Raw genomic sequence first — 15,016 nt, 5'->3', positions numbered from 1 at the left:
CCGTGCACTCAAGTTCTCAGCAAGGCACTGTGGATGTTGGTAGAAGCTCCGTAATGATGTGGGCTGTGTTTACACGAAATGGACTGGGCCCTCGAGTCCAAGCGAACCGATCATAGACTGGAAATGGTTATGTGCGCCTATCAGCCAACGACTGAATTTTCATGGATGAAACTTCATCATGTCAGTGGGTCACCATTGTTCACGATTGGTTTGAGAAACATTATGAACAATTCGAGCCAATAATTCGGCCGCCCATCGAACATTTATGGGCATAATCGAGAGGTCGATTGGTGCACGAAAGCATGGGCTGGCAGCACTTGCTCACTCATGGACGACTATACAGGGTGAAAAGTACTTAAATCGACAAACTCTGGGAGGTTGTAGGGGACATCAAAACAAATATTTTTCCCCAATGTCATTTTTTCCTATGAGGAGTATTTAAACTGGTGGAGGAAGATTTCTCTGGCAGCAAATTAATTAAACCAGGAAACACTTTTCCATTTTTGTATGACCAAAACACAACACATTAAAACAACCCAATTTCAATTACAGTAGATTTTCAATATTGCCTCCATTGACACTTAAACAAAGCTTACACCGTCGGATGATGTTCTGTCTGGCACGGGCAAAACCCCTAGGAGTACCCTGAATTGGTCCTGCTGCTGCTACTATCCCGGCAACCAGATCCTCTTCTGATGCAACAGATGTTGCGTAAACAAGGTTGCGCATCTCTCCCCACACAAAAAGTAAAGAGGGGACATATCTGGGGATCAAGCAGGCCATGTTACAGAACCACCTCTGCCTATCCACGTTGCTGGGAACCGACGCACACGACGACTGAAATGTGCGGGCGCCCCGTCATGTTGGAACCACATGCGTTGTCTTGTAGGGAGCGGGACGTCTTCCAGCAATTCTGGCAATGCTCTGGCGAAAAAATTCTAATAGAGCCTGCCATTTAATGGCCTAGGCAGCAGATACGGCCCAATTAAACAGTCCCCAACAACACCGCACTTGATGAGCGCTGGTAACTGTGGCATGTGGGTTATCCTTACTCCAAACATGCGAATTGTGCATGTTGAAGACTCCATCACGCCCGAACGTTGCTTTATCGCTAAACAACACAGAGGATGGAAATGTAGGATGCATTCCGCACTGTTCCAGGTACCACTGCGAAAACTGTGCTCTGGGTGGATAATCAACTGGTTCCAGGTTGTGAACACGCTGTAAGTGAAAAGGACGTTATAATTGCTCTCGAAGGACTGTTCTTACATTCGTCTGATTTGTCCCCATGTTACGTGCAGTTGCCTGAGTGCTGATTGAAGGATCCCGCTCCACATGCTGCAAGACAGCTTCCTCAAATTGCAACGTTCTTATGTTGCGACGGCGTCCCTGTCCAGGTAATCTGCTAAATGACCCGGTCTCACGCAGACGTTGGTACACAGCAGCAACGGTCTTATGATGCGAGATACGGCGATTCGGATATTGTTGGTGATAAACCCGCTGTGCAGCTCGTCCGTTGTGGTGCGCTACGTAGTACGCACCAATCATATCAGTGTACTCACTCCAGGTGTATCGTTCCATTAGAGACAATGCACTATTACACTGGTGGACAGCAGTTGCCTACAACTGAAGAGCGTAATACGCCCTCTAACAACTGAATATCCTAATACGGCCTTTAACAACTGAATCTACATCTACATCCATACTCCGCAAGCCACCTGACGGTGTGTGGCGGAGGGTACCTTGAGTACCTCTATCGGTTCTCCCTTCTATTCCAGTCTCATATAGTTTGTGGAAAGAAGGATTGTCGGTATGCGTGGGCTCCAATCTCTCTGATATTATCCTCATGGTCTCTTCGCGGGATATAAATAGGAGGGAGCAATATACTGCTTGGCTCCTCAGTGAAGGTATGTGCTCGAAACTTCAACAAAAGCCCGTAACGAGCTACTGAGCGTCTCTCCAGCAGTCTTCCACTGGAGTTTATCTATCATCTCTGTAACGTTTTCGCGATTACTAAATGATCCTGTAACGAAGCGCGCTGCTCTCCATTGGACCTTCTCTATCTCTTCTATCAACCCTATCTGGTACGGATCCTACTCTGGTGAGAAGTATTCAAGCAGTGGGCGAACAAGTGTACTGTAACCTACTTCTTTTGTTTTCGGATTGCATTTCCTTAGGATTCTTCCAATAAATCTCAGTCTGGCATCTGGTTTACCGACGATCAACTTTATATGATCATTCCATTTTAAATCACTCCTAATGCGTACTCCCAGATAATTTATGGAATTAACTGCTTCCAGTTGATGACCTGCTATATTGTAGATAAATGACAAGGGATCTTTCTTTCTATGTATTCACAGCACATTACACTTGTCTACATCGAGATTCAAATACAATTCCCTGCACCATGCGTCAATTCGCTGCAGATCCTCCTGCATTTCAGTACACTTTTTCAGTGTTGCAACCTCTCGATATACTGCAGCATCATCCGCAAAAAGCCTCAGTGAACTTCCGATGTTATCCACAAGGTCATTTATGTATATTGTGAATAGCAACGGTCTTACGACACTCCCCTGCGGCACACCTGAAATCACTCTTACTTCGGAAGACTTCTCTCCATTGAGAATGACATGCTGCATTCTGTTATCTAGGAACTCTTCAGTCCAATCACATAATTGGTCTAATAGTCCACATGCTCATACTTTGTTCATTAAAGTGCTATGAGAGCTGCCTTTTTCATTTTGTTACATGGATGGCATTTTAATATTCTTTGCTTCGGTAAATGAGCATACAGACTACCTGCAGCAGCTTTTCTGCTGGCTCCAAGAGTATGGCATCATTATTAATGAAATGTAGTGTGTCAGGAGAAAGAGTGATGTTCATTTCCTGGAATACCAAGTTTCAGGAGCAGGGTTGGCACCATTAGTTTAATGGGTTGAAGCAGTGCAGCAAATGCCTCTTCCCAGTACAAAGACTTTACAGAGTTTTGGGCATGTTAAATTACATAGATGCCATATGACTGTACTAGAGGTAGCCCAAGAGCCACTTACAATGTTGCTCACCAGAAAGAATACTGCAGGCTATCAAAAGGTCCTGTGGACTTCCCAGGCCAAAGCAGTATTCCAGGACCTCAATTGGGCCAATCTATGATCTGTTCATTGGGACAAGTTACCAGTAGAGCAGCATGTTGATCCTTTTCGAAGCAACCTTCTCCAGGATGGACGCATGGGATGACAACTCATATGAGTATCATTTCCAAAGGTCTCACAAGAAATTTGGTGAGACATGGCAAGAGGTGAACAATGGTCCTGTATTCCAGAATCATATCACTAGCAAGTTTTTGAAGCACTGCACAATGTTACGCACTCAGATCAGAGAGCTAAAATGGTGTGGTCGTGGTTTCAAAGAGATTGTCAGGCATGGGCATGCGCATGTTTGACATGCTAACAAAACGAGATTGGAAGGTATGTATTGGCACAGATTGCTCAATTTCTGGCACCTGCTGGCAGGTTTTCACATGTCAACATGGACACTGTCGGTCCGTTGCAGAGCTCAAAAGGACAAAGGTATTTATTAATGATGATTGATCACTTTATAAGTCACAATACTCGCCAATATGTGAGCAGAGTCAGTGGTGAAAGAACTGGTACACACATGCTTCTTCAGGTTTGGCCTCCCATATGATACCACCACAGACAACAGAAATCAATTTGAGAGCGTAATACGGCCTCCACCGGTTTACGAGGTGCATTCAAGTTCCAAGGCCTCCGATTTTTTTTCTCCGAAGAGAAAGAAACATGCACATTGTTTTAAAATGAGGCCGCATTCATTGTCAATATGTCCCAGAGATGGCAGCACCGTACGGCAGATGGAATTTTACCGCCAGCGGCGAGAATGAGAACTGTTTTAAATACTTAAAATGGCGACGTTTTCCTTACTTGAACAGCGTGCAATCATTCGTTTTCTGAATTTGCGTGGTGTGAAACCAATTGAAATTCATCGACAGTTGAAGGAGACATGTGGTGATGGAGTTATGGATGTGTCGAAAGTGCGTTCATGGGTGCAACAGTTTAATGAAGGCAGAACATCGTGTGACAACAAACCGAAACAACCTCGGGCTCGCACAAGCCGGTCTGACGACATGATCGAGAAAGTGGAGAGAATTGTTTTGGGGGATCGCCGAATGACTGTTGAACAGATCGCCTCCAGAGTTGGCATTTCTGTGGGTTCTGTGCACACAATCCTGCATGACGACCTGAAAATGCTAAAAGTGTCATCCAGGTGGGTGCCACAAATGCTGATGGACGACCACACGGCTGCCCGTGTGGCATGTTGCCAAGCAATGTTGACGCGCAATGACAGCATGAATGGGACTTTCTTTTCGTCGGTTGTGACAATGGATGAGACGTGGATGCCATTTTTCAATCCAGAAACAAAGCACCAGTCAGCTCAATGGAAACACACAGATTCACCGCCACCAAAAAAATTTCGGGTAAGCGCCAGTGCTGAAAAAATGATGGTGTCCATGTTCTGGGACAGGGAGGGCGTAATCCTTACCCATTGCGTTCCAAAGGGCACTACAGTAACAGGTGCATCCTACGAAAATGTTTTGAAGAACAAATTCCTTCCTGCACTGCAACAAAAAAGTCCAGGGAGGGCTGCGCGTGTGCTGTTTCACTAAGTCAACGCACCCACACATCGAGCTTACGTTAGCATGCTCCCTACTCACCTGACCTGGCTCCTAGTGACTTTTGGCTTTTTCAAACAATGAAAGACACTCTCCGTGGCCGTACATTCACCAGCCATGCTGCTATTGCCTCAGCGATTTTCCAGTGGTCAAAACAGACTCCTAAAGAAGCCTTCGCCGCTGCCATGGAATCATGGCGTCAGCGTTGTGAAAAATGTGTACGTCTGCAGGGCGATTACGTCGATAAGTAACGCCAGTTTCATCGATTTCGGGTGAGTAGCTAATTAGATAAGAAATCGGATGCCTTAGAACTTGAATGCACCTCGTAAACAATCCTCATAGGAAAAAAATGACATTAGGGGAAAAATATTTGTTTTGATGTCCACTACAACCTCCCAGAGTTTGTTGGCTTAAATACTTTTCACCCTGTAGAGGCGGCATGGCTCAATATTTGTGCAGGGAACTTGTTGAGTCCACACCATATGGAGTTGCTGCACCACGCCGGATAAAAGGAGGTCAGACACCATAGTAGGAGGTATCCCATGACTTCTGTCACCTCAGTGTGGAGCCACCATTTAGAAATTGCATCTTGCACCAAAGCGGTAAGCGCACCCGTTAAGCTTTATTCAGGCTACTTAGTCACCCGGTAACTGATCGATCAGAGGTGAAGAAAGTCAGTGCTGTTTCCCAAGACAGTTGCTGCAGTTTGGAAAGACGACAAGACGGAGAGCAGAGTGACCTGCAGAGAGCGGCGACAGCAGGTGGTAGGAGGTGGAGACGCTGCCCGCGCTCTCCCCGAACAGCGTCACCCTGCCGGCGTCTCCCCCGAAGGCGGCGATGTTGCCCCGCACCCAGCGCAGGGCCAGGTTCTGGTCCTTGAAGCCGTAGTTGCCCCTGATGACGTCGTCTTCCGTGCTCAGGAATCCTGCCGGTTACGTAAGAGAATTCTGACATACAATTCAGCACTTGCCATAGAACTCCACAATCTGCAGAAACAGTGTTCTCTAACAGTGAAACGGGAGATGTACAGTTAACCCTCCGTCGCTCGCGCGGATGAAACTCGTCATCCAAATGACTTTCCCCCTCAATTTTGTCTGACAGGGCAAGACTGAGATCGCGCCATTTTCAGTATCTTTCTGTTAACTCTAGCAGCTAGCTCCAATCATCGTTGGCTTTCAGTTACGGAAGATACATTGTTTATGAAACATTTGAAACGTCACAGGTTGAAACGGTACAGTAGTTTCCGCTCTATAAGCAGCAGGTTTCTATGCTCGCTCGCACCGGGAAATAGAAACAGAGGCGGCTCCGCAGCCAATTTTATTACACGACGCGGCCGGCCGCGGGTGCAACAGAACCCATGTGGGCGGGTGGAAAGAAATGTGTCAGGCTTCATAATACGTATTTAAATGTGTCGTGTATTATGCATTTCTTGTACGTGAATGTGAATCTGCACTTGAACTTTCTTAATCCTCCTCACACATTTCCGTAAAGCGTGGCCAAATCTTTGTTGGGAAGTAGTTCTGTAGTATATTAGTGCCAACCTTACTTCTGGGTAGGGCATCAGAGAGACAGCACAGGCAGGTAAAAGTCAAAGACTTTCCAGTGTCACAAGAATTGGGGTGGAGAGGTTGGTCACGCCCAAGTGGTTCGACCAGTCCCTCCACCGGGGCCCAGGAAGACCTCCGGGTGCCCGCCATATTCTGGGAGTGTTACAGAAGACGGGTAAGTGAGCAGACGTGCCCTCAGTGCGTCTGTCTCAATGTTCATGCGTGCAAGAGAGGTATTTGAATATTTGTACTAATTCTTTTATTTCCAGCTTCGGATTGTGTAAGGAAATTTGACCCCCTGTGTTAATGTATCTGGTCCCCAGTTTGTCCGTTATACTCCTCACATAGTGGATGTATTATGTAAAATATTGGGAGACTTTGGTGGTATACATTTGGCCAACGCAATTCCGTCTTGCCCGTAGAAATGTGCGTGCAGATTAGTATATAATATACCCGAGCTATAAGTTGTAAAATTGTAATACCTGTAAACTGGAACAATTGCTGCAGTCGCTGTAAAATCGAGTGATAATGTTTAAAATAAATTGGTAATCAATTGTCATCAATCTTTTAACATACCTTAAAAAATCACAAAGAAGTCAAGTTAAAGGAATTCATTTAAAATAAAAGATATAGAATGCAGGGACCCACACATCAGCGTGTGAGCCCTCCAGCCCCTTGCCTAGTATCGTACAGAAAGGACACGCTCTCTAGGTAGCGCTCTCAAGCTCCTCTCCCCAGTTATCCGTTGCGCAATTTTGATTCAGGGCTTGACATCAACTTTCATCTGGCGTCCCTAGGCAAGGAGGTTAGATGGTAAACTTTCAAGGTTTACGCTTCATTTAACTAACTGATTAATTTCTACATGTTTAATAATTCATTTTACGCCGAGAGCGTCCTTTCAATGTTTCGTGTAGCTAATAATCCTCTGGATTCAAGAATGCTTCCGTGCATATTTTTTCTTCTGTTGGTGTCACACCTCCTCTCTCGTCCTTTGATCCCGTGATGTATGTGGATGGATAAACGTAGTTATGCACGGAATATATAATAATCTGGGTTAGTCAAAGATGGTAGCAGTAGGGTAGTTTAGCACCAACATAACAACGTGAGCAGATTCGGCAGAGAGTTCGTGATTCCAAAGATAGTGGGGATGAGCTGGGCAGAGTTCGCGAGGTTGGCTCTCACTGAGGTCCTTCCCCCACCACCAGTTTTTTTGAACGGTTGGCGGTTGGTCCTGGAACGCGCCATGTTAGGACACCCTGGGGCCGCCGATTAAACGAGACGGACGCAGGGGTGCGGCGCTCGTCATGGATGGTGAGATAAGTTATCCATAATGTACGTTTTTTGGGGTAACATTGATTATGAAACATGTTCGGGTGTGAATTAATACCGGGAAACGTTCAGCGATATTGTATTTGTAGAAATTTTTCAGATTAATCTGTTTCAACTAGCGGACTTGGGCGCGAGGTGATTGAGGGCATGAACCAACGGTTCTTGTTCTTAGGCAATAACAGATAGGTTCGTTAATGTTTCATTTGTTGCATAGTTTAGTTCTGGATATAAGCAATATAAATTTTCCATGATTCAAGGATGTATTTTACTCGTTTCTTTGTTGTCGAACTTGGCCACGTGTTGCCAGCATTCATAACGGTGGTCACTGGATTTGCCTTTCGTTAATCATAGCATGAATAATATGGAGTCATGAAGCCTGGGCTGGTTTGCTCACGTTGCATTGCGGTTGGATAACACGCGGTTTCAACATGAACTTATCCGCATGGTACTGCATGTGTAGTAACACAAGTAATGTTTGAGAGAGTGAAAGGTAATGTCCTTCCCTACTCCGCGCGTTAAATAGGTGTGGCAATAACTAAATGGTGTTAAAGAGGCCACCATTCAGTAACATTCATTTTTACCCATTTTAACCATTAGTAGATGTAACTGGCGACGAAGTGTTGTCTATGTTTCCGGTATGACGAGATGCAAGAGAGTGCTTCATGAAGGTTTTGTCACTGAGAGTGGTAATTTTCTTAAATATAATAGATTTCATGTATGTTTTGTCACAGAGAGTAATAGTTTTCTTAAATATTATCGAAATAAATCAGAATGATAATTGAAATTCTCTCTTAGCGTTATTTAGTGTCCTTCATGCATACCACTATATTCTATGAGTGTGAATGTATGCTTTCCCGGCGTATACAGCTGGCGAAGAGTTCTCGGGCTTCCAGCCGGGTGGCGGTGTCTTCAAACTGCGACGTTTCGACGAGTGACATACTCATCATCTTCTGGCGAAGTGCCGAGACTTTGCGGATGCCGGTCCCTTTATACCTGTGGTGTGCCCCCACCACCTGGCCGCGGGAGGCTGGGTCCATAGGAGCCGGCGGGCGGGGTGGAGGGGGAAGCGGGTGCGCCGTTCGTGTCTCCGTCAGAGCATTCTGATCGCGTCTCGTGAGCTGGGCGGTTCTTGTTGCGTTCCTGGCGTATTGCGGCTAATGCTGGATTCCAGGCCGCGGTCAGTTGATAGCCTTCGTCCCTGTTCACAAGATTCTCGTGGACCCGTATTTCTATTGATTCTTTAATGACGCTATCCCAATAGCTCCCGGCTCGGCACAGCACCCTGGTGTTTTCGAAATCAAAGGTGTGGTTTTCTTTGAGGCTATGTTCAGCTATAGCAGATTTCTCTATCTGTCCAAGTCGAACATGCCTGATGTGTTCCTCGCACCTTTTAGAGATGCAGCGCTGCGTTTGACCGATGTACTGCACACCACACTCGCAGGCAATGTTGTATATACCAGGTGTGTTTAGTTTGAGTGGGTCTTTAGCTGAGCCCAGCAGCTCTTTCGTCTTCGGCGGTGGTCGGAAGACGGTATTTATGTTAGATTTTCTTAATAGCCTCCCGATTTTGGCTGATGTGGGCCCCAAATATGGAAGAAAGGCGAGTCTCTTGTTAACTTCCTCTTCCTCTTCCTGAACTTTGTCAGCCTGTCTCCTCTTGAAGGCCCTGCCAATCTGTGTTTCACTGTACCCGTTTTTCCGAAATACCTCTCTTAGGTGGTGTAATTCGTCTGAGAGGCTTTCTTTGTCACAAATGACGTACGCCCTATGTACCAAGGTGGTCAGTACTGACTGGCGTTGCGCCGGATGGTGGCAGCTGGTTGCATGGAGGTAAAGGTCTGTGTGAGTCTTTTTTCTATATACTGAATGGCCCAGCGTGCCATCCGATTTCTTCCTGATCAGTATGTCCAGGAATGGAATACAGCCATTCTCTTCTACTTCCATCGTGAAGGTGATATTCTTATGTATGCCGTTTAGGTGGTCCATAAACTCCTCCAGTGCCTGCCTGCCATGCTGCCAAATCACGAATGTGGCGTCCACATAGCGGAAGAAGTGCCTGGGTTTACGGTGAGCAGTTTGTAGTGCCACCTCCTCAAAGTGTTCCGCATAAAGATTCGCGATCCCTGGAGCAAGGGGAGATCCCATGGGCGCTCCATCCACTTGTTCATAATGCTCTCCATTGCACTTGAAGTAGGTGGTCGTAAGTGCATATTCAAAGAGCTTCACTGTTTCCGGCTCGAAGTGCTGATTAAGGAGCGCCAAGGCGTCTTGTAGCGGTACTTTCGTGAACAAGGAGGTGACGTCGAAGCTCACGAGTAGGTCATCACTCTGTATTCGGATGTCCTTCAGTATTCTAACGAAGTGCCAGAGAATGATGAATATGAGTCACAGGAAGAAGTAACTCAAGAGGATGCATTTCTTTTCGCGAAAGATGGAAAAACTAAACGGAAGAAAAATAAATATCCTACCATTGTTAGAAGCAGATCTTGTAATATTATTACGCATTTGCCTGGACCAAAAAATCAAGCTCGTATAAAAAAGACAGAAATAGAAATTCTGAATTTGTTCTTGGACGAAAACATAATAAGCATTATCGCAACATGCACTTATATATACATCAATAAAGTTCGTGGTAACTTCTCTAGAGAAAGGGACGCTAAAGAAACAGATGCGGTAGAGATCAGAGCTTTCATTGGTTTGTTATATCTGTGTGGCTCTTGAAACGTTCTAGGAAGAGTACATCAAAATTGTGGGATAGCTCAAAGGGAAACGGACTTGAATCATGTTATTTATGCATAAGTGAAAAGCGATTCAGGTTTCTGTTAAGGTGTCTCAGGTTTGATAATATCCGTGGCAGAGCTGTCCCCAGAGGGACTGACAAGTTGGCTCCTATCAGAGAGGTACTTGAACTATTCACGAACAATTGCCAAAAATATTTTTCACCTGGTGAATGTCTTACTGTTGAGGAACAGCTTTTGGCATTTAGAGGAAACTGCCTATTCCATTCAGGCAATATATCCCTAGCAAACCAGCAAAGTACGGGTTAAAAGTGCTTGGTTTGGTTGATGTAAAAACAGCTTACACTTTGAATTTAGAACCGTACGTCGGTAAGCAACCAGAGGGACCAGGTAATACCAGTAATTCAGCTGAAGATATTGTTCTTCGAATGTTCGAACTGTTTCAAACGTTAGAATATATTATACTGTGTACGAATATTAAATGTATTATATTTAGATTTAATAAGAAAAACATAAAATCAGTCACCAAGACCGTTCAAAATATACAAGTAGACCGTTTGCTTTGTGGATGACACCCATCATCAGCGCGAGTGACCATGTCACGAATTTTCGCGCGAGTAACGGAGGGTTAACAGTTTGATACTGCGCATAGATCACAAACTTAATTGGTAAAAATCTAGTGCCTAAAATCAACAATGCGCCTTTGTGCAGCTACGTTTGTCGTACTGATCACTACTGCTATAGATAATTTAGAAGTGAACCAACTAGTTTATTCTGCATATTTTATTGACTAACGCAAAATTTGTTTGAGGAAACTCGACTCACATGGAGAGTATTTTGAGAATACACAAGCATGTTAATTGTACATGATCTTCGATCTGTAACACCCTTCGGAAGCCTCTTCAAAATAACTTTGTGTTTGGGAATTACTCAATTGAAGTCTTAGCACTCCTAATGCTATTTTCTTGCACCCGACCTTTGATAAACTGTAGGAACAAAAAGGTGTGGCCAAAGTTTCAGGGAGCATTCGTTACACATCCGGGAATAAAAAGTGTTACGTAGACATCTGTCCGGAAACTCTTACTTCCATGATAGAGCTCATATTCTACTCCTCTTCATAATCACCTTAATCATGGGTAACATATAAAAACAGAACGTATCAGCATTACAAGAAACGTTTTATTACATGAAATGTTCAAAAGACGTTCTTGGTTGCGTTTTGTTGAAATTTACAGTAAGTTGTAATTCGTAGCTTCACCGCCAGTGTTCGTTGTTCCAATTGAACAAAGATAATGTTGACATGTTGCTCGCTTCATTTGTTGTGTTGACATGCGACTATGTCAAAAGCTCTGTCACCATAAAGCACGTAGGATCAACTGTTTAGTGTTCATCGCGGACTTGGTTTCCGGTTCAGTGTGAAGGGGAAGTGTACTCAAATGCCAGTGCTCACTTGGTGTACGGATTGGCCGTTGGTTATGGTCTTGGATTTCAGCTTTCGCAAATTTACCGACTGACGGCGACCCGACCGGAGAATATTTGAAGCAACTGATCGTCGTTTTAGGGTGCATGGGACGTTTGAACCTTACCACTCGCAACTGGAGGAGGCCTAGAAGAACGAGAAAATTTCAGCCGGAGGAGGAACTACTTAGGTAAGTTGACGGCAAATCTAGAGACAACGTAAGACAATTAGCTAAAACAATTAATGGTGACAGCATCGTTCTCTGGAGACTGCTACATGAGAACCTGCAGCAGACGTACTATATGTAGAAACGGAGCTCTAACGTAGAAATAAAGCGTTTGGGGAACCATGTCCATACAACATATTGCCTTCCTGTACCTGTGACGAATGCCTCCTGAAGGTCTGACCATACCTTACGCTTACATACTGTTTAAGAGAACTAAAGCTACATCGAGGACGGGAGATATCTCTTACAAACGATTATCAAAAAGAGAATAACACAGGGATCACATGCAAATGCGTACTGCGTATTTCATGACGATTTCACAAGATAATGAAGCGTATATTGGTCATTCTATTTCAATTAATGCTCTCAAACGAAGCGAGTGCAACAAATATATACCTCTGTTATGCGTCCTAATTTCCATTACGGTCTCCTAACGATTTTAATCCCGAATAGACGATGGAGGCTATAAACTGGTGTTACATGCTCTGCTAAGAGAAAGTTCCTTGAATTTACCCAATAAAGATTACAAATCACTGAACATCTGGGTGAAGTACTGAGGACAAAGATCGGTTAGAACGCAGCGAAAATCTGAATCCCTTTAGGGCAATTGCATGAGGATCCTGAGCAAAACAAAACTTTAAAATTACTCATGTGATTGCCTCATAGGTGGTCTCTTTCACAGATATTATATAATTTTACAGGAAAAGAAAGTTACGCGTTCCATTCAAAGTAAGTCGTCAGTATTCACGCATCCTATACTTTAAGTTTTAATGTGGAAGTACAGACGTGATAGAAGAAATGATAGCAAAGTGCCGATTTTTGCCTAAACTAATCCTCCAGGATAAATACGTGCATCAACAGTGTCTCTAGTCAATATTTCCTAGAAAGCACATCGAGGTTTCGAGTATAACCCATTGACACTCCGTTCGGTTGTCCGGATATGCAATTCGCTTTTTCTCGTCGCTGAATTGCGAAAATATGACTTGAAATTGCATCTGCAAAGTCTCTGTAACTCAAAGAAGCTGTTCATTGAGGATGGGTATCGTAGTGAGGTCACAATGTTTGAAAAGGTTTTTAGCGTGGCACTATGTTATCGTTGTCGACAGTTCTCTAAACACTTTCGAGAGTTAAATATCAGAATATGCAATGAAGTTATGTGTGGCAGTATTTAATGACTGAATGCTGATGGTCTTACCAAGGGCACCGAGCCTGTAGTTCATGGTGACGAATACGATGTCATCAACCTCCAGGAAGAAGTCCGGACCAAACGAGCTGGACGCACCAGAGCCACTTGTCAGCGAGCCTCCATGGATGTACACCATCACGGCAGCGCCTCCAGTGGATCCATCAAGCTGAGGAATCTAGAACACAGTCCATATCGACGTCTTGGATGCTGCAACGAACGCCCCTAAAAATTTGCTGCTTCAATGAACACAGTAATCGAGGCTAAAGGATGCTCTTTATGAACAGTCTCTGAAACGGAATGTTCGCTAACGTGAAATTTACTGACATTAAAAGTGTGTGCCGGACCGCTTTTCTCGGGCAAACGTTCCACCGACTGAATTATCCAGGCACGACTCGCGAACCGGCGCCCTCATGGCTTTCCTTTCATAAAAATGTGGTGGTTTATGCCTGCGTAACTCAGTGGTAGAGCAGCAGCCTGAGAAATTCAAAGATTCTAGGTTCGAATCCCGCCCCGGCACACGGATTCAATCTGCCAGGTCCGCCGCTCGTGGTCTCGCGGTTGCGTTCTCGCTTCCCGAGCACGGGGTCCCGGGTTCGATTCCCGGCGGGGTCAGGAATTTTCACCTGCCTCGAGATGACTGGGTGTTTGTGTTGTCCTCATCATTTCATCATCATCCAGGAAAGTGGCGAAATTGGGCTGAGCAAAGGTTGGGAAATTGTACGGGCGCTGATAACCGCGCCGTTGAGCGCCCTACAAACCGAACATCATCATCATCATCACATCAATCTGCCAGGACGTTTTAGTTCTCTTCCACTTGACTGCGTTATATCTGATTATAACTGCACGTAGTTCCGTGAATTGAGACATAGTGTCCGCGAGGGAGACAAAAGGGACCTCTTGTACACTTCTGGAATCTGGGTACGGACTTTTTATTAGTTCCAGAATTATTTCGAATTCCTAGCGACAGTATTCACTTGCCAAAGAACTTTCGCTCGTCCTATCTGGTGGCAGACAGCTGATCAGGAATTTGAATGCCTTCACAATGAAAATTAATCTTTTGAATAAATCAATGAGCAGTAATTAACATGAACGTTAAATCCAGTCTCATATAACTGCTGTAAGATGTAATTTGATTATATACCATTACTTTTGAATTTATTCTGAACTCCTGTTGATGACTGTGACTTCCCACAGTTAGTCATATTCTCTGCAGTGAAAGGAATGTAATAAGAAAGCGGACGTCATAGTCTGCGTAGGGCGGTAAAACAGGACAGGTGGAAAACTGTGACGGAACTAACATCAAACTTTAATCCTGAGCGGAGCGCAAGTGTCCCTGAATACACAGTGCACCGAATACTCCTAACGATGGGCCTCCGCAGCCGACGACCAATGAGTAAGCCAATGTTAGCACCACGACATCGTCAGCTACTACTGAAATGGGCACGTGACCATCGGCACTGCACATTGACGCCGTGGCAGAGCGTTGCATGAACTGATGAATCACGATACCTTCTTCATCGTGCCCATCGGAGGGTGCGAATCCGTCGTCTTCCAGGGGAACAGCTCATTAACAACTGTACTATGGAAGGAATGAAATTTTCATTCTGCAGCGGAGTGTGCACTGATACGAAACTTCCTGGCAGATTAAAACTGTGTACCGGACCGAGACTCGAACTCGGGACTTTTGCATTTCGCGCGCAACTGATGGGAAATTCTCATTCTGGAAACATCCCCCAGGCTGTGGCTAAGCCATGTCTCTGCAATATCCTTTCTTTCAGGAGTGCTAGTTCTGCAAGGTTTGCAGGAGAGCATCTGTACAGTTTGCAAGATAGGAAACGAGATAC

General features: G+C 44.8%; 1 protein-coding gene across 1 annotated transcript in view; it reads right to left on the bottom strand.

Annotated features, from left to right (window-relative positions):
• Positions 1-5,361: 5,361 nt before the first annotated feature.
• LOC124805485 (toll-like receptor 3) overlaps positions 5,362-15,016 on the bottom strand; it is a 216,510-nt gene continuing 206,855 nt past the window's right edge. Inside the window, exons 7-8 of the mRNA XM_047266048.1 lie at positions 13,182-13,347; positions 5,362-5,612 (exon numbers count right to left, since the gene is read on the bottom strand). Of these exons, the coding sequence (XP_047122004.1) occupies positions 5,362-5,612; positions 13,182-13,347 (417 nt within the window). The remainder of the gene's footprint in view (positions 5,613-13,181; positions 13,348-15,016) is intronic.

This window comes from Schistocerca piceifrons, chromosome 7, assembly GCF_021461385.2.
Source record: "Schistocerca piceifrons isolate TAMUIC-IGC-003096 chromosome 7, iqSchPice1.1, whole genome shotgun sequence".
Classification (NCBI taxonomy): Eukaryota; Metazoa; Arthropoda; class Insecta; order Orthoptera; family Acrididae; genus Schistocerca; species Schistocerca piceifrons.
The sequence above is the reverse complement of the archived record's forward strand: the minus strand, read 5'-3'. Positions and strand labels throughout refer to the sequence as shown.